The 27,961-nt window shown below is 43.3% G+C and overlaps 1 protein-coding gene across 4 annotated transcripts; it reads right to left on the bottom strand.

Moving 5' to 3' along the window:
• Window positions 1-443: 443 nt before the first annotated feature.
• Window positions 444-27,952, bottom strand: LOC110979880 (fibroblast growth factor 18-like). 4 transcript variants are annotated; one of them, XM_022236016.2, is made up of 5 exons: window positions 27,666-27,952; window positions 19,571-19,610; window positions 17,295-17,469; window positions 8,560-8,666; window positions 444-4,717 (listed from the first exon to the last, which is right to left on the bottom strand). In XM_022236016.2, the coding sequence occupies exons 1-5, from the start codon at window positions 27,701-27,703 to the stop codon at window positions 4,409-4,411; spliced, it is 669 nt and encodes a 222-aa protein (XP_022091708.1). In that variant the 5' UTR covers window positions 27,704-27,952; the 3' UTR covers window positions 444-4,408. The 4 variants fall into 4 exon arrangements, with proteins under 4 accessions (XP_022091708.1, XP_022091709.1, XP_022091707.1 ...); XM_022236017.2 differs by lacking the exon at window positions 27,666-27,952 and adding an exon at window positions 22,950-24,513; XM_022236015.2 differs by lacking the exon at window positions 27,666-27,952 and adding an exon at window positions 19,979-22,839 and having other exon boundaries at window positions 444-4,714.
• Window positions 27,953-27,961: the final 9 nt, after the last annotated feature.

Below are 27,961 nucleotides of genomic sequence, written 5' to 3'. Positions count from 1 at the left end.
TGTGGAAATTAACACGTCTTTTGATCTGGGACGATTCAGATCTGGAAATACTACGGGATACAATCCATGACATTGAAATGACGCTGAGGAAGTCATGGGTTTCAAAAAGGTAGGCCCAATTGTGGCCGGTGAAGTGAATATTGAATGACGTTATTCTAACCTTCTTAAGCGATGGAATATTTCTGTTAACACTAACACTGTGGACAAGGCCAACTCCTGAAATTATATATATATATATATATACGGAATTTTTTTCTTCAATCAGAGGTAATCCAAAATCTCCACAGATTCTCGCTAACCACGAGGATTTGTCAGATAAAAGCTTACAGCAAGGAGACACCTATCTCAGCGAAGTCAGGAAAGGACACACCCATAATTTGTGTCTTCATATCATCAACCAAAGCAAGGCCACAACAGAATAATATGACAAAGAAACTTCTTGCTTCGTTTCGCTTTTAAAGTGACAAGTTTTTCGTATATTTTTTATTCAGCACCATCGGCGTTACGACCCACCAACTATTCTCACATGATGTTGTACATTACAAATCATTTTATTATTTTTTGTCTGATTATTTTTTCAAGTTCTTCGAGTTACAGCGTACAACATTGGTCCCGCGACTTGTGTAAAATTCACAATATTAATTGTTGTAACAACATTTATATCAACATTACATGACTTTTTTTAATATGCACTACGCTCGACGAGGCCACAGAAATAAACATCTGGATACGGCACTGGAAAACGTTCATCCAAGATGTGACAGGAACGGAGGAAAGGGATTCATTGAAAACAAGAGTAGATCAGTCTACCGTAAACAGAATACATCTTCCTAATGGTCCAGGCGAAGTTACAGAATTGAACTTGATTGTACATGTAGCTGGATACCATTGAGTGATGAAACAACAGCAAACCATTCCCATTGAAAACAAAGATCAAAATCGGTAATTGTTTCAATTTGTAGTTTTGTAAAATACCGATTCCACGCTTACTACAGTCAACGATACATACTTACTATTTTACCAAAGCTTTGAATTTGTGAGCAGTCTTTGTGTCATGTATTAAAGCAATTACTCAAGTCCCTTATGATGCAACTTCCGCATAAACCAACTAACCACCTTTGACCAATTACTGGTGGTGTGACATAACTCTCAAGCGTTGAATCCTTAACAGCGATCGCTATTGGCCACATACTTTATACATGTACATATGTATGTGGATAGCTTGTGTAGCACACATCCAGAGCCAAATCTGCAGCCATTGCGGTCAATAGGACCACGTGAATACAAGTACAATACATGTAACATGTCCGTTTATAATAACGCCAAATTTACAGTGGACTGGATCAGTGCTTTCACAAACGTACAGGATGCATGTTGTTTACTTATGTCGCAATTTTTTGTCAGGGTTGAATTCAGTCTGAGCTTGCTGACTAAACGCAGTTTATTGCACAATGTATTATTGTGCCACGCACGGCACGTACTTTCTACAGGGGCTGTGAAAGGTGCAGAACGACAGGCTGGCAGATACCGGTACGAATGACATCAAGTAATGCCCGATTTGTTGCTATAAAGGGTTACTGCCACCTCTTCAGCGGATACGACGAAATAGGCCTATAATGATATCACAAACAAAGCATTGGGAAACTGAGGCCATGTAAGGCCTCGCTAATCGCCAGGCTCGTGTTTCATTTACAGTTATCATTTTTTATTTGATTGTTTTTTTTACTCGACAATAAAGTAAAGTATCTTGAATTTGAGTGATATGGTCTGCTGAAAGAGTCTCAGTTCATTTCCTAGAGTGGATTGTCTGTTAGTTTTTTCATCACGTACAATGTATTGCCGAAAATCAACGAATGGCAACCTTTAGAATGATTCACTGACAGGAAGGCCAATGTTTCAAGCCGAAGCTGAAACATCCCATAGATCAATCAAAACGTACTGTACCAGACTGTATGTACTCCGAAATAAAGAAGGCTTGGTAGCACGTTTATTGAAATCAGAATGCCCGTGTCTCAAGGGGTGACCACAGAAGCGATGTTTGAGGTCATGAACTCGCAGACCTGGCAGTATGTCGGAAATAGGAGCCGGTCAGATGGGACTACAGACCCCAAATCTCATCCTCCCGGTGGCCTATGACGAGCAGACGGCTTCTAATCTACACAGTTATACCCACAGCTGCAGTTTGTCAGAGGCGAAGTCATACTTATCTTAAATACTTAAATATCTGCTTGACAAAGAACTGTTTCCAATCTCAGAGATTTTCTCGTGTTTCAGTGCCCAACTGTTTAAAAAAGGAAAAGTAGATAGTGGTGGAAATACCTTGCTGGCTTAGCAAAAAATGCTGACAATTGTACACCTGACGGATGTACATGTACCATGACCGCAGTGTCCCCTGTCGTTTTAAACTTTAAAAGCAAAATTTCAAAGCCCGAAAGAATCGGTCATGGACACTGTCATACAGAGCATTCGGCTATTCGTAACATGTTGACCTTTGACCATCATCTCGTCCAACAAGTATTACCAAACTCCGTTGTATGACTACACTGGCCTAATACGTCCTTTGAGGATCCTTGGGCAGATTAATAATGTGCAATTCAGTGGGCGAGCTGAAATGGACTCTCAATGTCTCACAACGTGGGAGAGAAACTTGCAGCATTTTAAGATAGAAACCTAAAAGTGGAACGGCTAAGGCTGATCATTAAAAAATGCCTGACTCCAACTTACACTGTCTCTTGAATAGTTCAATGTCACAGAAGTGATGAGATACATGTACATTTAATGCTTGTCTTTATACCCGCAACAACGTGCAATATCTGATACCTTTCGAACCCATGTACTGCCTTAACGTTAGAAGGCATCAATATGGCACATATAAGATGCCATTACAAGAAACATGGCATACATACGAATCTATCGTATGCAAGACCTTCACATAGAAAAGGTGTGCTCAGAATGCTGTCTCTGTTTGCTCAATTAAGTTGCCGTAAATATGGTAAATCTAGATACACTGTACTGATTTTTAAAAGAAGCATACGCACACACACTGTATATATTTGTTTCGTCTGCAGACTTTACAACACTGAATAAAAATGTATCACCAGTGACTTGTTCATAAATTTAGCTTTGGAAGTATACCTTCCAGAAAACATTATTTGGGGGGAAAACACCAAATACGCGATGGGCCAAATGGTCCTGGTATACTTTGTTCACCCCCCCCCAAATAATTGGTAAGACAAATCTCTGATTTACATATTATTCAGAATATAAAAATGATCACAATTACTTCCCTTTGTCCTGTTTTTGATTACTTCCTAACGATGATAATGAGACATTGCTATACAGCTTACGTAAGAAGAGAAGATATATACCATAGTATGTTTCAGGAGGAACAAAGGAGTAACTGCCTTTGCAGTCACGTGATATACCTGGGCTGCTCCTGTGCTATATCACCTGGTCACTTCAAAGGAACAGTTGTGACACCCCCATTACGTCAGCAAATGCACCAAAGTGTGCAGTCACCTTGGTTTGGTAACCAGAAAATGAAGAAAGGTTAATGACGGAAAGAGCGGAAAGGTACAGGCCTACCTGTCAAACAGTCATGGTTAGTATGTGGATGAATTTATCTGGCTTTATGGAACACGTTTCCAGGTACTTAGTTTGTAGTGTCTGCATTTTACTTCCTAAATAATGAAATTTTCCTACAAAGATACGAATTTGGGAATCTGGATTGTGAGGAAATGGGAGTACCACTTAACTGGCCTTTTATTATGATTGGTAACCAGGGTCGTCTGCTATCCATCCAAACGGAAATATAATCGAGAGCAGCGTTGAATCCATATCCACACTGCATGGAAGTCCTAAACGTTCCAGAAACACCCAAGATGGTTGTGGAATAACCCCCAACATAGCGGCCGTCCTGTGCGTCCTGTGCCTGCAATGCATGCCTAGCTGTCCGTGGTTCTTGGCAGTGTTGCGGAAGATGGTATTAATCCCAGCATTAAACACGAACGGAAGACGCAAGTAGAAAAGACGCCTTTTGGTGCTTCGTAAAGTTAGCATGGTCCCAACTGCAAGACACAATGCTGCTGTTTACGTAAACATGACGTCATCGCGCATGCTCAATAGGCTGTTCTCAAAGTGCGTGTTCCCACTTTGTCCAATCCAATGTCGCCACGTGTTTTTAATATTGTCAACCAAGCCAGCGTAATAAATAAATACTTCTTTGAAGTCATTTGGTACAATATTAATTTACAATTATATAAATTACCAATCTTCATATAAAAATATTGTTACACTTTATATACATAAACTTACATAAGCTAATTCTTGAGGGTGAGGGTAGGGGAAACGGTCCGTGGCAAACCGGACGATTGATGCTTGTGATGTGGAGAAAAACATGAATTATTCATCAGCTGGCTGTGTCCTCCTGCCTTGTGGCGTCGTTGTTCGTTTCCATTTGTTGAATCAACTGGTAGAACCTATAAATGTCCGCAGAGCTCATGGAGGATTCGTCGTCTGAATTTGACTCTGGAAGGGACCGTTTCAAGAACTGCACGGACTTGACACCCGGCCGAGTCCTCTGAGCTCGCATGGCTCGTCCGTCTCTATTGAATCCTAGGTACATCTCGGTTTTCTGGACCAGTTTCAACTCCGTATATCCGTTGTTGATGGTTTCCGTAAAGACACAAGACACACTTCCGCCTTTCTTAAGTCTCTTCTGGGAGAAGAAAACAAAAATAAAAGGGAAACATGCCTTGTTAAAACTCTCGTGTCGAGTTGGATATGACATGAATGAATTTTACCTTTCATGCGTCACAAAGATATCCTGGTCGTCTTTTATGCAGGCCTATATATATCTATGCCTTATTACCCCCGCCACGAATTAGTTCAGATAACTCCTTCATCAGTCATCTTATCACATCAATGGCTATTATGTGTAATGAAACACCTAAGATCCCATGGCTAATAAACAGATACGAGAAACAGGATTGACAGGAAGCCCAAATGTCACTTTAGTTCTGAACGGAACAGTCCATATAATTACAGCTGATCATTGAAATAATTAACTACGGTATAAAGATAATTTGAGTATAGATTTCAAGTTTGATGGGTGGGGACGTGTTTGCTATCCGTTACTTTACCATCGAAAACATCAACTATCAAAGTATCTGTTTCTGCATTAATCATATGTTGCACGAATGTGCAAGACGCCAAAAGAGTCAATGTTATGCACCTAGATTGGATCCCATACAGGATCAGGCTACTCGAAAAATGGTGCCAATGGATTTTTTTCAAAACCACCAAATAATTACTTCTCCTCAGACCGATCTGGTTCCGATAAAGAGATTTAACCTCGAGTAGACCTTTTTGCAGAATTGTAGTCCCTAATAAAACTTCAGGGTGGTCAGACATCCGACCTCAGCCGCGCAAATCTACCGAGACACCTGGCCTATTGTAGTCGACAGTTTCTACAACAGCTCGTCTGGTGTGATCAAAAGGGTTAGCGGCATGATGGCCGGCAAAATGGAATCTCTCATTGCGTACTACACATGTTCGATTTATCCACCAGAATGCCCCACAAGAATTGACGATATTCTATGTAACACGGAGTGTCGTGAGATGTCTCGGCCTAAGAAAATGTTGCGAAGGTCGTCGAATTTAGGAAAGTAAATCGGGCATAGACAGCTACAGAAAAGGAAGCTTTTGTACATGGCATGCGCAGCCACGCTATAGGCTTAGTGTATTACGACTTAGAGTCTTCCTCTCTGCACACAGACACTGTGATTGTACATATTCTCCTCCCACGTCAGTAATTACATATCAGCGTTATGCAAGCATTGTTATTCACTTTAACAAACTCATACTTAATACGGGGTGTGCATTTGTGTCAATGCGAGTTCCAGCTTACAGCAAGTATCTGGGTTTCAGCTTGCGTATTTCCCTTTGTTAAGTCCGCGTGTGCCATCGAAAACTTGAAAGTAAGCTAGGAATTCGCCATGTCATGTATTCGGTCTCAATCATTTCACATTTTTTCATTAAACCCCAAAAAGGTGTAAGTTTCGCTTTGCCAAGCAACACTAACGCTTTTCACAATCGTTTCAACACCAAGTCTTCTGTAAAGGCGATCTACAATCGCTGTTATTTCCGAAGTTTGAGAAGGAACCAAGCGTATCCAGTGTATTACAGCCCTTTGGTCAAATGTAATGGCAGACTTGTTCTCTTTGGGTTCGGCTTTTCACTAAATCCACTGGCTCTTTGGTATAACGAAAGTCTCTCAACACCGATCTCCTTGAGTCTAGCTTCCGGTACCCACCTACCCGGGTACGTGCTTTCCGCGAGTTAGACATAACAGGATTGACTGTTAAAGGAGTTATCAGGATGATTGCATTATCGCAAAGCCCTAACGGGACGCTACGGGAAGGGTTGGGAACTAGACTTCAAACATTGCAAGAAACGTCAACAGCTACAAACCAAGGATATTGAAAGCAAGGGGAAAAGAGCTGTTCACTGCTTATTGCTCTGTTGAAGTTTTTACTAGAGATGGAAAATACAGCCACCATGCAGTGATAACCCTTACTTGCTTCACAGGGTTTTTGTTTGTTTGTTGGGTTGCTGGGGTTGTTGGGGTGTTTGTTTGTTTGTTGGGGTGTTGGGGTGTTTGTTGAGGTGTTTGTTTTGCTTTATCTTCTCCCTGTGGGAAGACCAAAGCGTGCACTGGATTCACCTCTTTGCTAAATGCTTTCGATTCCAAAAATATTTCTGATTCTGAAATAAATGTTCCCAAGGGTAACGGATATCAGTTGGCCTCCTGAAGCTACGGCTCATTTTCCTTCACCGATGATCCCCAGACAAAAAAGACTGGCTGAAGTTCGCAATGAAAGAAGCCGCAATAAAAAAAAACCAAAAACCCAGAGCTAACCACGGGCTAGGCGGCCTACCAGCCTCGGCTAACAACGTTGGTGTTATTATTTTGCTGGAAGGAACGGGGGGTCTAGTTTCACAAAAGAAAACCCGTCAATTTTGATAATGGCATTAAAAGTTGGGGTAAAAAAAAGACAAGAGCTGGCTTGGAGAGCGAGAACTCTCTTTAATTCTGCGCCAGACGAGATCTGCCCAACAGCAGAATAGACTGAAACGCCGGGTTTGAGGAACTCATAAACGTCGGTCAATTAAGCGTACTTCCGCAGAGGTATAATCGCACACGTGTGGAGCCTACCGGCATCGATGTATGTAGAATATAATACGTGTACTGCCTATATTACATTGCCTTAAAATGAACACAGTGGTACAGTGGGCTACCGTGTATGTTGAAGGCCAATTTGGGCATATCTTTTGGCCTTTATATTAAAGAGTCATTCACATCGTGTTTATATTTAAAGAAAGATATCTTCAAAGGCTGATCAATTATAGAGACGGAATTAAGCCTCAGAAGTTACAGGTCGCTACTAATGTGCCCCAATACCTAAAAAAACACACTCTGTGCATTTTGGATCATGATCCCTTATCAGGAGTTAACTGGTCTTATTTACAAACCAGTCATAATATATTGAATTAGCAGCGAGGTTAACGTGTTTGATTGGACCTGAGAATAAAAATGAACGCAATGAAATAAACTTCATTACAAATTAATGTCATTTATGCTGATGAGGATTTTTTTAATTTATGATTAATTATAGCTACATGTTTCAAGCCACATTTAAAAAAGAATGAAAGTGGGGCATGGAACCCACAAAGACTCTGGCACCACCTCATTTAACAGATAACATTGAATCAGATGGCTTCCCCGTGAATGAGGTATATTTCTATGCTGTAAAGATGACGTCATGATACGTCACCCGAACCAAGATGTGATTAATAGAGTAATTCGCACTGGAAAAGTCAACATCATAGATTTGAACTCGAAGACGTCAACGGTATAAAATTGTTTTTAAGACCTGATTTTAGTACTGATTCAAAACCTAGAAGCGAAGATGAAGGAATGCCCAGTCTTGACTTGTTCGTCCCTTTAAGACAGAGATGAGACAGGCGTTTTTGCTTCAAGGATGCAACCATTGATGGTGCAATGACACTTAACCAACCAAGCCAAGGAAAGGAAATGAATGGGCAAAATCTGGCCGCTGGTAACATTTGCAGCATGTAGTCACACTTACAGGCTAACGTGACTTGTAAGTGAAATGAAGTATAGGCCCTATGCACGTACAAAATTGTTGTATCGATACGACAGATTTGTAACTGATTTCTGTGCCTTGGAGGTTTCGACGGTATCCCCAACTATCTATCATCTTTTCCCACGCCACACTCGAGTATTGTGGATTCAGGTACATGTCCTTTACGGGTATTTCATCCATAAAGGGTACAGTAGTACGTTTGTGTTACAAAAACTCCCCCGTTCCATAAAACTTGCGATTTCAATACGGCGAAAATTCCACCGAAAGACAAATCACCAGTGTACACAAAAAGCATGTGTATATACTATACAACAGCTTTGATTTATGAGCAGACATAAAGCAGCGTAAACATTACAGGTTCCTTTTTGATGAATTCTAGGGCATAACTTACCCGTCCGACCACGTGTCCCTTTTTGTTGATGCACAAGAAATATCCGGTCTGCTCGCCCTGAATCGTTATTTGGCCCTCGAGTGAATTCGTCCGGAATAGTAGCCTTGCTGGTGAAATTAGGAAAACACAACAACAAACAAACATGAATATTCATAAACATATACGCACCAATAATTTGCATGTATCTTGATAATAGATTTATGTTTGGACTTCTTGAGCAATCACTTTTTCCCGGACGTCTTAGGGCTATTTTGGAGGGGGTGAACGAGAAGGACGTGAATTTCGGAACTGGGCATAGTAATTCGGAAGCATTGCGTCGGTGAATAAAACACACTCGAGAGACACTGAATGATGAAATTTATCTGTTGATGAAAAATGGACAAGTAAGTTACAAAAAGCCCAACAAAAACACCTGTTCATAACACCATGACTTCAAGTATACCCTACACTCACTGCGAACGGCGGGGAAATAATCCCCTTTGTCTCCAATTCTTTACAAATCTCTCCATCAGAGTGTTATCAGTATTGTAAAAAATACTGGAAAGTATGTCCCATTTGATAAAAAGAAAGAAAACAAAAGACGACGACGTTTGCTGCACTGCAGTTCATTTTGTTCAGAAAGCGCAGCACAGGAGTTAGCTGGCGACGATTGGTCTTATCTGTGATCGCAAGCTCTTATCAGAGTCGGAATGTCACAGTTATTGCCCATTATTACCCCCTAATAACCAGGATAGGAGGTCAAGTGAGGTCAGAGACGGGAACGCCATCAAAATACGTGTCAAAGTTGGCAGGCAATTGCCCGCCGGGGGTCCGACGAACGCACCTATAGAGCCAGCCACTTTCGCTAAAAAAAGAAAACACCATCCCACTAAAATGGCCTCAGGTCCTAGACCCTATCTGGTCGAACGATCAGGAGGCTGGTTTCTTAAGAGGAAAATTCTTGTTTTAAAACTGGGGTTTCAATCAAACCTGGACCTTAATGGCAGGGTAACTTTTTCTTCACGTTTTCGAGGGAATTTGACCGACATCTGGGTCACGACGCATAGTGAACCTCTCGCCTCTCCGCTGTATCGACTAGTTTCGTCTATTGAGCCTATAATGGGAACACTTAATGAAGACTTTAGGGGGTCGTAGTGGCGACAGGACGTACGAGTGACTTAACAACAGTCGCGATATCCAGGATGTGTGATGTCAATACGGCACTGGACAATGACTAGCAGCGGTTGACAAGCAGACGACCCGTTGACGTCAAGCCGCAGACGGCAAGAAATGAGGCCCGTATATTCCTGTACCTGGCTCATCAATGCGCTTTTGTCTCCATCCCGGAGTTGCCAATAAATTGACCGAAATAATCACTCATTGCCTTGATCACTTTACACAGAGGCATTTGATAACTGAGGGGGTGAGAATCTATGGTCTGAGAACTTGGAATTCGGAATGCCTCCAGACATGGACGCCTTTATAGAGGGCATCGCCAGTTTTCGTCAGAAATTTTCAGGACTCACTACCTGAAAATAGGAATCTCCTGCAACGATTTCGGGGTAAACGCAGCATGTTAATCAGCCAATCGTGGATGGGCCAACGCGTTCAGTACAAATCCTATTCCTGCAAAAGCCTTCTCTTTCTCCTCCTTTTTCAGTACATGCAGACATTATCAGATCTGTTTGCAGTGGCTTGTTTTCCCCTAGTCCAGCCTCACAGCCGACCCCCAGTTGTCAATAAATCGACTCCCTTCTACAGGTCACGCGCGCCTAGTTAAGGTGGCGGCACGTCTGAGTCCCGACGGTGTGACATCGGCCAGGTAATCAAACAACCTGTCAGCGTAAGACCGGTAGCCACCCACCGATACATAGGGGGCCTTATTCTTAAGGCAATGACGGTTAGTGGTAGAGGTGGTATCACCGAGTAGTGTCGTGTTTCGCGTCAACAGCTATGAAGTTAGTTGACTGACAGGTGGATGATGAGAACGGATTCAAGTCGCGGTTGTTTTCAAAATGTCACATTCCTACTGATTTCGTAATAACCCACGCGTTCAGTTGCGAAGAAAACAGGGACGAATGTCCCAACCTTGAATCCATCCCTTCCAAGTTAAGAGTAAACTGCAACCAGTGAAGCGAAGATGATTTCGTTGGACTGTGACAACAATATGAGGGAAAACGCTCCTGTACGTAGGAATTCCGCTGGCGTGGAAAAACCCTCCTACTAATTATTTCCTCCGAGTCAAAAACACTATACTCGAAGAGCCGGCTGACCGGCGCGATATCATTCTGATATCTGCCCCTCCCCCATTGCTGAAATGTCTTCGCCGCTTTCCTGTAAAGTGTTTTTATTGAAGCCTGTAGATTGCACGAGTAGATAGTTTGGAAGGACTTTAAAGTTACAGTCATATAAGTATCACAGACCTTGTTTTTAGTTTCGAGTCAAAAGCGATGAGGGTGAAGTGCTGGCAAGCAGGAAAGACGTGAAACGGTGTGTCTAGGGAGACTGAGCTTGCTTTGGGATCTCCCTTGCAACAATCGATCTCTGATTATTCATTTTCTAACGCTGTCTCCTAAAACCTGCTATTCAGGTTCTTTCTTTTACCTCCAGTATGTCTTATATATACTTCATTCACTGGCTTAATGCTAGAGTTAATCCTGCGGTGATCCCACGCCTCTGATCATACAGCACGCAACATCACAATCCCATTCATAAAGCTGTGACCAAAAAAGAGGGGGAGAAAGGCGGATGCTGTGATGCCAACCACGCCCCCCAAAACTAGCCCCCCCCCTTCACGGCCCATCCTCTTCTGGGGCAAGATTGACGGGGACCCAATTAACGAGACCCAATTTAGGTTATCGCATCGCTCTGTCAGCAGTGTCGTTGCTTAGCCGCGTGCGAGTGCATTCTGCCTCTCATGTAAATGACTTCTCCCAATCCATGACGTCAGGACGGGCACCTCTGCCAGTCGCTATTTTAGAAACGCGCTGATGTACGTGCGGTAAATTGCCTGTCTTATTCGCCTCCCTTGATGCAAGGTTGCCGTCTTAAAACTATGCGAGAACGAAAAAAGTTAAGCTGGCGACGAGCAATAATATGACGTCACCAACCCAGAACTGATAGATTCTGTCATCGTAATCATCCGCCCACTTGTTTAATGTTTGGTTCGGAGGGATCAACGGTTGAGAACGTCAGGGGTGTGTGTTTGTTTTTAAGATGTAAATAAGACGTAGGGTCTGATGTTCTTGAGAGGACTTGATATTTCCGCTAGGAGGCCTACAGCGCCTGGCGGTTTCCTTGAGTGTTCAAATTAGGGACAGAACTGTGTCATGTCTTGTAGACTGTTTTCAACACAGACTGAAACCTCTGAAGATTAATTTGTCGGTCTCTCACAAATTTTGGCATGGAATTTCTTTTGTCTGGCGTTCTGTTTTCCTGACCCATACTGTTGGGTTCTGTTATACTTTTTGGGTGGCCTGTAATGGAGGTTGATTGCCTGTCCTATACACTTTCCAAGGTTTAGCTCTTTGTTGGTTGAAGGGAAGCCCTACCTTGCCCCAAAACCACAAAATACATTTTATCTTTTTAGTCACGACGATGGTGTTTTCTTTGGGTAACAAAGGATCTGCTTAAAGGGACATGTTACAAGCGTGGGGAGCGACCACACGATGTGAACATTTTGTGTTTTCTTTGAGAAAGATCTACACAAACCGTTTGACACAAGGCACTGATACAATATTGTTCCAATGCAGGCCCTAAAGTTCTTTGGAAAGTTACAAAACAATGACCATTCCTGAACATAATCCTTGGCTATACAAGGATATTAATATTATCAAGATTCATTTGCAAACCATATCCAATTTTATAAAATCACAAAATGAATGATTATCTCAGAAATTTTTCTGGTGTACGACTTGACAGATTGATTCAGCATTTGTGTACAACTGAAAAGAGCTTGTGAGGGTCCCCTCTACTAAATTTGACGCGTTCAGTGCGGCTGGTCTTACATCTTGGCAAAATAGTTTAGCTTGGTATACATATTATCATGGATTTAGCGCTCAACACAGCACAAAGAGGCCATTCAATTTCGTGAACGTAGCACCAACTGCAGAGGTAAAAAAAAAGCTGAGAATCAATTATCAGGCCTGACTAATAACAGGCTGACTTGAGGGCACGGGGGATTAAGAGATCTTCGCCCAAGATATCAAGCAAGAAAGCCACTACCCACCGTCTTCAAAAGAGAATGTTTGTAGCACTTAAGGTAACTTACATGTGTTGTTTTTGGGGACAAAATGCTCAGTTTTACTTTTGGAAGTGTAGCCCTAAACACGGTCCTAATGATAGCTATAGCTCAGCAGGCCGTACTTTGCAGATATGCGCTTTTGTGACAAGTTGTGTCGTCAAGGAGGTAAGAATGAAAACTAGTTCTTAGAATTTGCGAGGTAGGAGATCACTTGGGGTAGCTTTTCAGCCACCATGCTTGGAAATTCTCCCACAACTTTGCCTCCTGGACAAGTACAGCTAAGTGCTGACTTAAGACATCATTGAGCTAACTTTAACGAGGTACAATGGCCGCTTGAAAGGCGGCTCACGGGTCCTAGTCTTGTCCCATGGCAAATAATGACCGCCGATTCGATCTGCCATTCAAACCCCTTGTTCGGGAAACGTAGAGGATTAAATTGTCGTGAAAAAGACGCATTATAAGCTCACTATCTCTAAGTGGGCACGATTGTGAGCTCGATCGGAAAACCTCTTATGGCTTTCAGGAATAATCTGAAAATAAGGCAAACATTTACCCTGTCCACAGGTTGGCTGGGTCGAGAAATAATAGATCTTATTGTTGAAATAGGTCCTGGATCCTCCTGTAAAGTCAGACCTCCGTGCTTGGTGTAAGTGTACAATTCTTCTTGTGATAATTATTGTACTTAGTGATACTTGTACTGTTTATCCACTGTACTGTGCCACATGCATGTTACACTCTACCTCTCAATAGAGAACGCTACCAAACAGCGATTAGCTATAAGATTCTGGAAGCCAAGGAAAAATCGTTCCCATTAACTCGCTCAATCTATATGTCATTACCATTGTGCAGGGAGATCGCTGAGGTATTATTTTAGAAGCACAATGAGTGTTTGGCGAAGGGTTGTTTTTTCTTCTTTTCAGTTGTGCGTGTGTGTGGCATACCGGCAATTTCTAAAGCGACAAAAGGCGTCTCAATGAATTGTCGATTTATGGCAATCGTGTGAACGATGGACAGTCATTTTTTTCCCCTGTCGGCATTGTTCCGATAAGGTCATCCCCTTTCGGCATTTTTGTTATTTCCTCCCTTTTTTGGAAACACAAGGCTTGCGTTTCAAAGTGAAGTATTGCAAGACTGGATATAGGCCATCATTGGCGGGGATGTGAAGTTTTTTTTACCCCGAGCGTGGCTGACGATAAATTGCCGTGTGCAGAGAGACCTTTTGTGAACAGTCATCACGGCTTCGTCACGCCATCACGCGAAGGGAGCCCAGATAAGTGGATTGCACTCCCGTCACAGAAATTCAAGCAATGCATGGGATCACAGAATGGGGTTAATACACTGAGCTATATGCAGAAGATAACTCGGCGTGAGGTATGATCGGTCATGTAAAATTGGGCCAACTTGGTCACACATGAATTATGAATGAGTTATTAACTAGCATGAACCTCATCAACCGGCTATTCGAAGAATTCAGGGTTCGAATTACTAACAGATCAAAATTGTATCACAGTAAACTCCAGAGATCCAGGACGGGTCTTGCTGAACAAAGAAAGCAATTTGATTTGAGCTCCATGACAGAACCACAGGGCAGGGAAACTAACTTGATAATATGAACTCAAGTAAAACTTGGTGTCTGTTCACTAAGCGCATGCAGGTGGCCTGACAGAACAGGTTGCAAGCCTTAACAGGTGGCTGCAGTTTCTCCTCTGGTCGGATTCTCAGTTAAGATGTCCTTTGCTTTTTCTCTACTCTGCATGTCATTAAAGTATGCGCAGGAGTCACTCATACGGCTGCTACATCATGTACTGCTTGATTTCCTCTAACGTCCTGAGTAACATAAACGAGGTCCCTATGGCGATAAATTATTCAGGACATGATCAGGTTGCCGCCGAACGATTTCAATCAGCAGCATGTAAATCACCGCCAAGAAAAGAGAAAAAGGACAGGGGGGGGAAGAGAAGTGATCAGCCGTCATAGTGTATTGCCTTGTTTGTGGAAAGAAAATTGCCCGTGTTCAGGACACCAGATACCCGTGATTAACAAGGCCTGATGAGGACGAGGCGGCCGGAAAATGCGAAGGGGTTCTGTGCACTTGTGCAGCGAGGAGCCAGGCTTCGTTAGTGTCCATGTATTAACTTGCAAAAGAGACCTCTAAGGAGGAACGCGGAATGAACGAAGGAATATAGAAGAGGCAAACTCCGGGCCAAATGGGCAGTGCAAAGAGAGAGGAGAAAAAACCAATCGGTAGAGAAATCACAAACTAGCACATCATTTTCGTTCTTGTAATTCCGAAGGTGAGGAGACGGAGGGGGGGGGGAAGTCATGAGAGCAGTTGACAGACAAAATGGTGAAAGATGCACGGAGGCAAGGGAGTGCTGAGACCCAGAAAGATATTTCCGAGGGAAGTGGCTCAATTTTCCAGAAGGATCGAGTCTCTAATCTTGAGGAGGGATTTACCTGTCTGGAGGCTCTTTAAGGAAACCCTGGGAAGAACTTGGATTTCAGAAACTCCAATAAATCTGGTCTGGTGTACATTAAAGTGACTGAGTGTCGTTTTATACTTCATTGCTCTTGAATCAATGCATGGCTATATTAAGACAGTTTGGGAATACCTGTTCCTAATTTAGGGCTAAATCACGCGAGGAGTCACGTGACAGGCTCCATTTTTAATCTTAAAACGTGGGAAGCTTCTCACAGCTACTGGACAATTTTATTTTTAGCTCTTCCTTGACTGAATTCGTGAAACAAAGGTTGCTTCACAAAATTCATCCAAGAGATGGATGATGCAGAAGCAGAAGAGGAGGAATGACCTGTAATTGAGGGATGTACGTCAGTGGTCTGGGTAAGGATGGAGCTAGAGGAATGCCTCCTGCTTCAAGACCAGTGTCTTGGATGGCATCATGTCGGTTGCCGCCTGTCAAGATTGTGGTGGCATGATGCAAAAGGCTACGAGAAACCAAGGCGTAGAGACCAGCCATGTTTACGTAACTGGTGCCGGTCACTTTCGATGGTCTGCAAGTTGGCTTTACCCGATCACCAATCTCCCGGCCGAAGAGTCTTGACCAAACATTTACAACAAACAGGACCCCTCTTTCAACCCAGCCGCTATACTTCCGGGAGTACAGTGGGCGACACGCATTAGGTTCCCACCTCCCTTTTAATAGAAAATGTTTTTTTACTCACGTGTTCATATTTATCTTTCTGGTCAAGAATTCCAGCAATCTGTGTCTATATGTTCTCTGGATTTGGAATTGGATCATGTCTCTCTTTGTTGCCCCAAGCACAAACAACTTCTTTAGCAATATGAAGCGTGTTTCCTCCATTTGGGGTTAGGAAATCGGTTTAAACCCGCACCATGTAACCGAACAAGGAATTTCCTCCAAGTGGTGTCCAAGCGCATTAGACAGTAATTTGGACGTAATTTTCCTGATGCCGTAGTTGAACGCTTTAACTATAAATAATTGGAGGCCATTTCCGGACTTGCCAGCGCTGCAGTCTTTGACTCTTCTCCGACCTGGTGTACCTGAGTGGAGGACCAGCCGGACTATTTATAGCAGCGGCAAAATCTTCGAGTTTGCTTTTATAAAAGAGAAACTGCAGCGAGTACGGACGGAAACGACTGTGCTTTGGAATATAAACCATGAGAGATCACTGCCTGTACTCCATGCCGCGCGAGCTATGAATGCAGAGCACGTAGATAGGCAGGTTTACTCATCATTGAAATGCATCCCACAACGCCACCAACTTCCTGCCTCACATTTCCCTCCGATGCTTATTTATTTTAAAGGGGCGATTTCATGGTAAAAAATAGCGGTGTAACTTATTCATTGATACAACAATATTCAGTCATTTATCAATACATGGAAATTATGTCGCACTGCAAACAACCGGCTATTTGGACCTCCTTGTAGTCTTACGGTGTGTACACATTTTGAAGTTTATCTCTGGTCATGTTCTCTGAAACCAAAGTAATACACATCCATTCATTCCGACGCGACCAGCCACAGTATACTCTTTACCCGCCAAGATATGGGACGGAGGGGTACCCCCCATGTCCAATCCCTATACACACTCTAGACCATTGTTTCCTAACACCCCCCCCCCAGATGTCTGCAAAGAATTCCTTGGATTCCTATCAAACAATGACTAACCTAAGGGGGGTGCTCTCCGTCCCATATCTTACTTCATATGATACACTCGTTTGAGTGACTTCACGAAAATCGTCTAATTAAAAGGGCATTTTTCGGGGATTTTGCGACGTACAGACACAGTGACAGACTAAACGACCAATAGATGACAACTTGACATTTATCTAATCTCAAAGTGTGATTCCAACACGACAAATAGTCGAAACGTTTGACAGTTCATTTGACATTACCCAGTTCAGCTGTGACAAAGAGCGGTCTGCAGTGAGCAATAAGAAGGCTACGCGTAGTACTCGCAGCCATCAATACAGATAGCTCCACACTCTGGTACGATTTCAATCCTTAGCAACAATTTGTTTTTGACTTACCATCCGGGTCGCCAAAACTCCCATTGGCGTCGATGTTTCTCCCCATGATTCGTAAATGCTTGGCACTGGCTCGACTGTATAACTGCAGGTGTGTTGGCTTGGATACAGTGTAGTCGAAGTCGATCCCCGCAAGCCCTTGATCGAAACTGTTTTCGTAATCTTGTTGGACTGACTCCTGGCTCGACAGTAAAAAGAAAAGGGGGAATATTAGAAGTCAAAATATTTCCGTCTGGAGTGGCAAAAATTGGTTGAAAGCTGATAAAGCTGAGGATGAGAGGGTGTATAACAATCTAAATGATTGGCAGAAATAAATAGCAAACAATACAAACAGTTGTCATCTGTGAGGCTAGACGTGCCTGTTTCTGCTTCCGTCATAGAGTGCACGTCATGATTCCGGACTTGTTGAAGGTCAGGGTTAGGAATGCATCACACGAACTCATTAAGCAACGACATCAAAAGTGGAAATTGTTTGATAAGAAAAGAAATGACAGGACCGTGTGAGGCGTTTTCAAAATATTTTAAATTCCATTCCTGGCCGTTTTGCCGATAACACCCCAGAATTCCAGCCATTTAAATGACGAGAAATCAGGGCCGTTGAGATTATAAAAATAACAATAATCATATTAAATATGGATGGTGGCTACATCGTTCACTACCCACTCATTAATGTTCGGTTGATCAAGCAACACATTAATTTAATACATCACATTACACTTGGTATAAAATCATGGGCAACAATATGACACAAGGGGGTTTCAGCACACGAAGAGAAAGCACTGCACGCCATTCAGCTGGCTTACGTAGGCGGGTAACTTGAATATCGCAGGCGCCGTGCTAAGTATCGGCGTCACACCGTCTTGGCCAAACAACACGTGGTAGGCGTTCTTTTATTTGAACTTGAATTTGGCTGGCTCGCACTCCGTCTAGCATAGCACCGTTACGTTGGTTGCGAGCAAACATCGTTACCGATAAAACACACATAACGGACGTTTGAAGTTTGCTTGTGCATTTAATGTGGGCAGCGGAAGGCCTCCAGAGACAGTCGCGAGGAGAGTTCAACATTAGAAAGTTTCCACCAAGAATAAACGTATGTTTTTACTAGAGACAGATTTTTAACTGGGTTATGTGACGATCTGTCATCACGCTATAATAACTGCCCCACATACAATCGTGGGAGTGAAATGACAACGATGACCTTTGCGTGATATTTAGAATGAAATTAGACGTGACACAAAAATGTAGAGTAATGAGTAGATAGTCCCAGACATTTTGTTGATGTTTCGGTTTGATGAAAGTCGTCGTGGGACGGTGGTACCAAAATGTCATATAAATGTGCACGGTGAAAGGAAAATATGTATACTCAGTGTATTGCCCGCATAAAGCAAGGGAGTGTTTTTCCATTATTATCCGTACTCAATGGCGGCCATAATGAACGGTTATTGTGGTAAATCCGGGCCCATTGTACCACGTTGTACTCTGTGTCGATTTTTAAACCATCTCCTATGGCCTTGGGAGAGTAAGGGAAGATGGTGCGGTAGACAGGACAGATTAAGGTAACAACTACGGTACCCCGCTGTGGGAAACGGTTAATACTGCATTGGATAGTCACAGGACGGGCAGAATACCGGTAATGTGTCGTTCATCCTGACGTCTAATCCCCACACGTCTGCAAAGTTATGGCATATTGCCAAGGAGCTTTCAGAATGGATAGGTTCATGCAGGTAGAATTATTTAACAATGATCGAAGAAATGTTGACGGGAAAAGTGCTTGCAAACGCAAACGCAGACAGATTGGGAAAAACCATTTGGAATATTTTGTACTTCCAGATTGCTATTCTATAAGCTAATGGTTTGCATTTATTGAAGAGAACAACAAAAATTGGACAATCGATCGCAGGCAATTGCAATCAGACAGCTGACCCTTGCAACTGACCAGTCACACGTCCGTGCATGAAAGGCGGCTCAATTGGACAATCGCTTTTTCCCAGACAAGGGTGTTCCACAGTACAAGTGGCGTGTTAGCTGTTGACCTCGTATTATTCAAGGGAAAATTACAATGGCTCCCAAAAATGGGGACATTAACACTTGGCTATATTTCAGAGAAGAAAACCGAATCAAAAGCTGGCTTTTTGAGATAGAGCCAGTAACAAAATGTGACCTCAAAACCATCAGAACTCGCTCCAGGTTAAAATCCAAACCCCTTTAGGAGTTAATCTATCCCTATAAAGAATACAATAAAGAAGTAACATTTTACTAAATAACGACAAATGACTTACCTGTACGCTAAGACACCAGATGATGATGATATGTAACAATCTGGGGAAGAAAGAAAGAGACATGTTGGTCCGATCGCATTCTAGACATTCTGTCTGCGCAAGAGTTCTCTTGGCCATGTGGTGTATGAACTGTAAGTTGTAAAATGAAGTATTCAACCAAATCAACGTACCTAAACAGAGATCGGTGTGTCAGTAATTTAATTACTAAAGAACTGAAGGAACACAGTCATACGTTTCTTTTAGTAGTAACAATTAAGTAGCAACATTACTTTGAAATAAACAAGCCATCTTGAAGTGTAATTTGTGTAAAGTGTAAAGCAAACATAGATACTGTAACTTAAAAGCAAAAGGTGAATCCAAAATTTAAATTGATTTCGTTATTATTTTGGAGAGCCTAACAGCGCTTACGTAGTAACTATCCGTTTCACCACAAACATCGCTCTTGTCCCAGATATAAGCACAAAGCATGAGTTGCTGTGAAGTGGCGTTGACATGAAACGGGGCTAGGACATGGGCCCTGGGCCAAACATTGGCCGCGACTCCAAGACCAGCTGTACCGACGAGGCTTCAAATTTTGCCCACCGCGTCAGAGCGAGCTGCCGCCGGTCCGGAATGAGTTCGCTGCTTCTACAGACAAGGTGACAACCAAGTTCGGTGCACTGGCCAAAACTTCGGCTGGAAACAACTATCGTCAGTGTATCTACAACATGCGCGCAGCGACGTAGGACTGACATCTCACACTGGTCTGGATGGGTGAAGAAAAGGTGACAAACTATGGATAAATCCCGCTTAATATAACTGTCGCCGACATGTGGGTGGGCAAGTGTATCCCTTCCTCACGAATCGTGGACTGGTACCGAAAAAAAGGAAAACCCAAAACACATCCGACGGAAGAGGACCTCGACCGTATTTATTCCCGATGGGCTCCGGTTTGTTGCTTGATAGGAAGGAAGCAATGGTCCGGTTGAGCTAACATGTACAACAATGTGTGCCCCGATTGGGTCAATGTTATTAACACACGGAACTCGAGGGAACGATGCGATCTCAGTGATTCCAACCTGACGAATGAGGGAGTGTGCTTATCCACCGTGCAGTCCTTAGTTGGGCATCACATTGGACCGCCAGTATCTAGGCTGCTGCAGTAAGGCTGTATATAGCAGAAGGGATGACATGCCGAGCTCCATAGACATGTAAATGAGAAGCTAGATCCCTCAGCTCATTCGTCCCGCCCCATTGGGAGGTCTTACAGGCTGGCTCTCCTGTCCATCATACACTTCATGCTAATTAGGCCATTGACAGAGAGAAGGGGGGGCTTTAACGCACGGTTACAGTTACACCTAAGAGTAACACAGCACAGGGCCTAAAAGCGTGTCTTCCTCCCTCGCACTGAGCCCTCATAGTGTATTTTTACACGGTCAAGTGCGCGCCGGTTGCAGCCTGGTCGCGTAATAAAATACAGCCTTGTCTGAAATGCTACCGTTTTCCTCGGCCCTGTTTGAATTGCCACAGCCTCTGTCGAAGAGTGAACGATAACCCACGGCAGCCGGGAGACACATCATTCCAATCTGACTTAAAAGTCGCGTCGCTGTTAAAAACAAAATACCCACACGGAATTTTGAAGACGTAGGCCTAGTTGTGACCTCTTCAAACATTTTTATTTATTCATCATTGTGGGACTATTCACTTACAAGTGTTATCAGAACGGTAACAATTTTTAGCCGGCCGTCCACGTTGCATCTTCCTATGTATTGTGAGTACTGACGTGTTCATATTTGTATTTGAGCTGTGGCGTTGAGTTGATCGTCATCATCACCCAGCAAACCGCCAGCAATGTGTGGCGCCGGCTACTGTCGCTCTAACACCCACTCGACACTTTTCGTCTGTCCCCTGACCGGACGCTAGCGCTCAAGATGACAGGAATAGCTTTATTGCACTTTCGGGATATCTTTTCACATTTTCTAATGGCACTCTGCCGGTCTGCACATTACGGCTAATGCCACTATTTCACATAGGCTTGTCGATATGATTTTTCAGTCGAGTTGTCGGCATCTCCTTTCTCCAGTGAATTAATCGTGAAACAATGTCCATGAAACTAATCAGGAATTTCTCTATTCGACGTGTGAAAATTGCATCAGCTTCCTTCTCTGTTATGCGTTGGTGTCAGCGCTTAAAACAAAAATGTCACACTCTAAATTTCCCCCCACACTGTAACTGAATATTGACTCTCGCACTGTAATAATGGAATAACGGGAATCTCCAACACGTCCAAGACCAGTGGTGTAACATGAGTGAGACTTGTAGTTTCGCGCGTGCACATGAATGCCACACGGCTAGCCAATTTGCCTCTCCACTAAGCTGACAACACTGCACTAGCGGTTGTTATGATCAGTGGCCTGTACTCGAGTTTCTAGGCCTGGAGGCTGAGCGATTACTTGAATTTAGAGACAGACTTGTTAGTAGGACCAGGGAGAGCCTGGGTCGGGCCTGAGCACTCGCCGTGTGCAAAGTAGGACGTTTTAGAACACCCAAGGGTGTATGTTCGGGGCGCCCCGACCGTGCCGCACGCGTGACATTCAACCCGTTGTGGGAAGGAGGGGGGTGTCGAGTAGAATGATTAATCACTGTGTCACCCAACCGCTGAAGTTCCTGGTTGTAGGCACGCGAGGTTCAAGTTTGCCAGCATGACTGAAGACAATTCTTGGGCTGCCAAACTATAAAGGGATATTTCGAATGTGCCTACAACTAAAACACTTTTAAATACAGGTGCTGAGTGTATTTTCTTTCGATGGCTTAAATTAAAGAGAAATTTTAGGAATGTTAGCGCTGGTTATCGTGTTGATAAAAAAAATCTACTTCATGTGACAGTACCAGTGATTCGATCCACATTATCTCAGAGTTGAGAAGTCAGTTGATCCCTGAGTGTCGTGTGCAAACCTATTTGAGTAAGTTTAGTCTGATCGCGAGCTCCTCACCTAAAAGTAAGAGTTGAAGTTTTAATGTATTTATCTCCAAAGCAAACAAATCTCGGACTCTTTGGCAATAGTCACAATGGCTGTTGACGAAGGGGTAGGATGCGCTCTATGTACGTTGGCGATTACCAGCTACATCGAGTATGAATTACTAAGACTAATTTTAAACAAACTCCGTCCAGCCACACTCGCCACGTGTTCACTTTTCGAGAATAACAACTGTGAAAGCAATGTTTGCCTTCCGTGACCTCGATCAGAGCTCGAAATGGATTCTGGAGCAGTTTTTCAAGCAAGTTTTTCAATGTGCAACTCCAGCCTAGTGATTGGGAATATTTTTCAATGGTTTTTTGATGAGTTTGTAGGCTTTCCCTCAGTTAAAAGAGGGAAGTTAGTCAGGAAAGTCAACTTACGTTGGTAAACTCAGGGAATTCATACTGCGCCATGTTACGGTGCTTGAGACAGGGGAAATCCGCGGCACTACTCGGCCGACCTGCCCACCCCCTCCCCCGATCGGTGCCTTGATCCCTGCCAGGTACAATCCGACTGATCGGGCTGGACCATGCGGTCAGCACAAGGTTGGCTGGAGGTCGGACAGTCCTCTTCGACAGTATTATTCCAGGACGCCCGCTGAGTTGATCTGAGCTGAGCTTGAAGGAAAAGGCTTAGATGCTCGTGCGTGTCACGTGTCCAGTTCAGCCAATAGTGAAGGATTTACTATGATTTCCGTCTCAGTTTGAGATCTGTCTGTGGTTTGTGTCAATCTGAGCCCTCCAACGAGTGTGATTTGTTCTCTTCAGGGTTAAAACACCCACGATCATTGCGGAGTGGTTGAGAAAAAACACCAGAAATGCAAACAATCGCATCAAAAACGACCAAGTTTTTAAGAGAGCAATAAAATTCCAAATCCGCAGCCTTCCAAACGAAGCGTGACGGGGCTAGGTGATCCACAAGACTGTCTTTGACAAGCTGGGCTTGCTGTTGCCTCGGCGTCCCGTAAGTGACTGACTACATATCACGGTGAGCTTTGCAGTTAGTGGGCTTCCCCAAGCGGATGGACTGTAAAGTCTGTGCACCGTCCGAACTCCAGCTTTAGACTAATGGGAAGTAGTACTGGTGGTGTGGTGTGTGACGCGGCAAACTTTGTGGCGCCTGCCACCCATTCATAGGCTAATAGTGTCAAAACACGCTGAATAATTTATGGACCGTGCGACCCTCATAATCTCATCTTGGCTAAACACGAATCGATCCGTCGCTGGAAAGAATTTTCTCCAGTCCCACGTGGTCCGAGGTATGGTGAAATTGCCGTCTCCAAGAGAGGGCCCAGGGATACCCTCCCGGTCCTCTTCACATCCCTTGCGTTCTCAGGTCCTCTCGGTGACGCCAGCCACCCATGGGTACAATCACGTCAAACATCCAATCATGAAACCACTTCAAAGTGGACCCCCTCAGTGATCCTAATCTGCCGAAAATCATTTGATTCGATCCTGAACTTCACAGAAATGGAACAAACTAACCGATTCGTTAAACAAGATGTATAATAGTATGGTACTCTACTCCATCTTCCTGTAATGCTGTAATTGCTACGTCTGGGAGCGCGCTAATTGGATGGAATCCAAGCTATCCAGAAGCTGGGGTCGATGAGCCAGTCAAAAGTTTTCTTCAGACTTACGTTCAGACCTGCTCTGTCCATGTTGCATTGAAACAACAATTCGATCTTAGACCTGATCGAGTGACCAAAACCAATGTCATTTCCACTGGATTCAGTATCTGTAGCGCCTGTTCACTTCGAGCAGGTTCTAGACGACACTTCTGACAACCTTCTGAATGGTTTGTGTTTATTGTTATCAACATCTTCAACATATTCAATACTATCGGGAATTCGGAATCGTCAAAGAAAGTGAAGAAAGCTGCGTCAACACGGCATCCCCCATTTTCCAGGAATAAGCTGTGATAGGCCTAGGCTTACCTAGCCTTTCGTGGCTCCACAACCTACACAATGGAACCGAACCTTAACAACAACCACTGCACAATGTTGGCTGATATGCAAACGTTTCCACCTGCCCCAAGTCAGCGAATGACCTTGTATTTGTCTCATTCAAACTACATGGACGTAGATGTCTCGAACGGTGACACTGAAATAATTTCGAAGTGACAAATCGCCAACAGCCACGCAGAACGGGACCTACCTGATTACATATGAAAAATCAGCCGCAGAAAGAAAGAGAAATGGGCAACGCCGACCTCGTAGATTTTCCCTGGATAAAATTATTTGGGTCAATGAGCAAGAGCCTTGTTTTCACTTTTGATCCCAATTTCCGGTGAAACGCAACATGGAATGCGTAGCGGTGGCACACAGCTTGTCGTGACTTTTTTCCACTGTACTTTCAATAGAGGGCGCAATGTACATTTGACGGAGAAAGTCGATCATTTGGCACTTTATTTTCATAAAATAATCTTGACAACTATTATCAAACTAATGCTATTTTGACAACGTCGAAAATGTGACAAATACGACGAGATCGTCGAGATGAGGCTCGACACAACCTTTTTTTTGCCTTATGCTCCACAAACTATCAAAGACAATATCCAAGTAATTTTTACTCCCGCTCTGCCAGTGTTTTGTCCGATGCTTAGCTATCTTTGGCTATCTTTAGCTGTCTTCTTTGAAGCCACACTTATGTCACTCCTAGTCCAATGAAATGAAACTCTTCGACGCTTTGTTCTCCCTGATCACCACAACAACCGCCTTGAGGTTGCCATGCATAGACATGAATACACTACAATGTATATTTTGCGTATGTCCACACATTGTATGGGGTCATTAGTTCGCTGTCAACACCCCTTTGGCATCTTGTTGTCAACATGTTGTCAGCTTAATCTTAATGCAACAAAGAATGATAGCCTTAATGGAGCTAATGAGGGAAGCATTCTAAGGTCCTCCAACTCACAGCAGGGGCTCGGGCTAGTGGTTTTTACTAAGATTTGGAGAAAGTTTTGGCCCATTCTTGATGTGATGGGGGGGCCTTACGAACGTCCCTGGCCCTGTGTTGAGGTTCGCAACGACAAGTGAATCGATTTAAGTAGCTTAGTCGCGTCTTGTAAACCTGTTGAGAAGAACTTGACAGCATGCTGTTGGGCACCTTCGAGACGAGCAAAGAGGTTTTTGAGACCATAAGAGGATGAGGGATCGACCGATGAGAAACAAATTTGAAAGAACGGGACAGGGATTGATTAACGCCGTTCATTTTGCCTGAGCAAGAAATTTTTTCAAGAAGACAGTAAACGGTGTAAATGAAAACTAAATTTGCGGGGATACCGGATCAGCGTTCTTCATGTTTTGCTTTGACAAGAATAAATTACTTGTGATATCTTTTGATACATGTATGTTAATGTCAGCGCTGTGACTTAATTTAATTCAGCAACAGACAGTGCATGACTCGAGGAATTAACTTTAAAAAACATGTTTTTATCATGCTCTGGGGAATTCACAAGACAGTGATGTAAAATTGGTCAGGAAGGAGCAATAACTATTCTCTCTCAGCAAAAACTATAAGCACTTCTGTGCAGGATACGTAAGTGTTTAAAGCTTCCTCAGCGGATTCCCGAGCAGTATCGAAAAACGGATGTCCTTACTGAATCCTAGCACAAATGTTGGAGTGATACACAAACCATCTGGACAAGTCCTGTTTACAGCTTCGATTTCCTGGACTGGATTTCGTGGTCAGTTAACCCATTTCTCTTTCTCTTGGTTGTATATGCTTGTACATTTCGGACAAGCCATCGGGTAAACCAATTAGTCTGAGCATTGTCCGGGCATCGATGGGGCAGATCCGGACTGGTAGAAAGGTCCATGGAAGCAATTTTTGCTAACTCTGAATATTGAGAAACAGTTTTCATAATCATGTTTTTTGGCAGGATACGATCTTGAAGGTTTCTAGAACACACACTTGCAAGTCTTACATGTATTCCACAGGTCTGTGTATATTTGTGGGTTAATTTTGTCAGTAGGTATACCGACACGAGCATGAATTATATTTCTTGAAAGGATTGGTTTCTTGATGTTCAATTTAAAGGTCTTTGCCTATACAAAATTATTGACGCTTCTTAGTCAAAACGTAAGGAAACAGTGAAGACAATAGGAAAGAATTATGACAGGTTAAAGGGGAAACAACAAGACGATATTACGAGGGGCAGAATGTCAGCCCAAAAGGCCATACTGGAAGCAAGCCAGCCAGTCGACCAGCGAGCAACTCAGTCGGCCAACATCTGGTCATCAGTCCAACTGGCTAGTAGACTGCTCCTAGTGTCAACCACTATTTGGAAGCCAGTTCAGTAGGATGGATATGGGGCATGGTGCAGCTAGCACACCAGCCATTCAACCGCCGATCGTCACACTAGCTTACTACTTAACCTGGGAAAACTACCCACCAGCGAACCCAAGTCAGACCCGGGACGGTTGAAAAACAACTTAAACCACTTACCGTGGACGGATGTGCACTTACAGGAGCACCTGTATACCTATTATTACCCTTCATTCACAGTCACAATTATTTTTTTTTTTGCTTTATCTCGACAAATAATGTTTGCCTTCCGACCATTAGGGTAGCTTAACTGTAGTCCCGCTGCAACTGTGGAAAGATGGACCATGCATCCGCCAAACGTAATGGTTGCTAATTGTTTTATGGCCATTTCTAAAGGTCACAACGGCTTAAGATTTTCAATACTGTTCCTTTTGAAAATTCCGAGGTTGATAGCCAGAGGTTTAATGAATTTCAGGCAATTCTGTGGCCAGAACATAACAAGCAAAACCACGAAGTGTCAAACTCTGCAGGTGGTTAGTGATCAGCCCTCCCGGACAGAATTATAAATTTAATGAGTTTATGATTCACCTAGTGGTAGATTTGTTTAAAACTTGGGATTGTGCAAATAGGCCTAGGGCTTTAAGCAGTTCCAGAACCAGAAAAAACTGTTAAAGTGACAAGCTTGGTTGTTTGGCACTCCTTTTGACTTTCATCATTAATTTTTGACATGGTACGATCCAGCTCTAATGCACAATTGAATTCGCTTAAAAATGCAGTCAGATCAGTTATACAGTTACTGAAAAGTTCACAGCATGCAAACTTTACCTTGTCTTGACATGGCTCTGCCCTTGCAGACTAAGCATGAGCGAGAAAGGAAAGAACACTTCATGGCACACACAGAAATTACATCGCTGCCATCATTAGTCGGTGGGATTTCACGTTCGGGTCAACCTACAGTCTTCGAATGCCATCCATTGTCAACCTACAAGTCCATCAGGGTCCGGCTCAAGAATGCTTGTGTGGATTTATGGCATTGTTGTCCCGGGTATTATTATTATTAGATTTGCACTTTGATCACGGCAGGACAATGGCTTGTTGACATGCTTGAATGTACGGCGAGC

Source organism: Acanthaster planci, linkage group LG13 (genome assembly GCF_054643075.1).
Source record: "Acanthaster planci isolate LZ-2023a linkage group LG13, COTS_SCS, whole genome shotgun sequence".
Lineage (NCBI taxonomy): Eukaryota > Metazoa > Echinodermata > Asteroidea > Valvatida > Acanthasteridae > Acanthaster > Acanthaster planci.
This window is presented reverse-complemented; position numbering and strand designations above follow the sequence as displayed.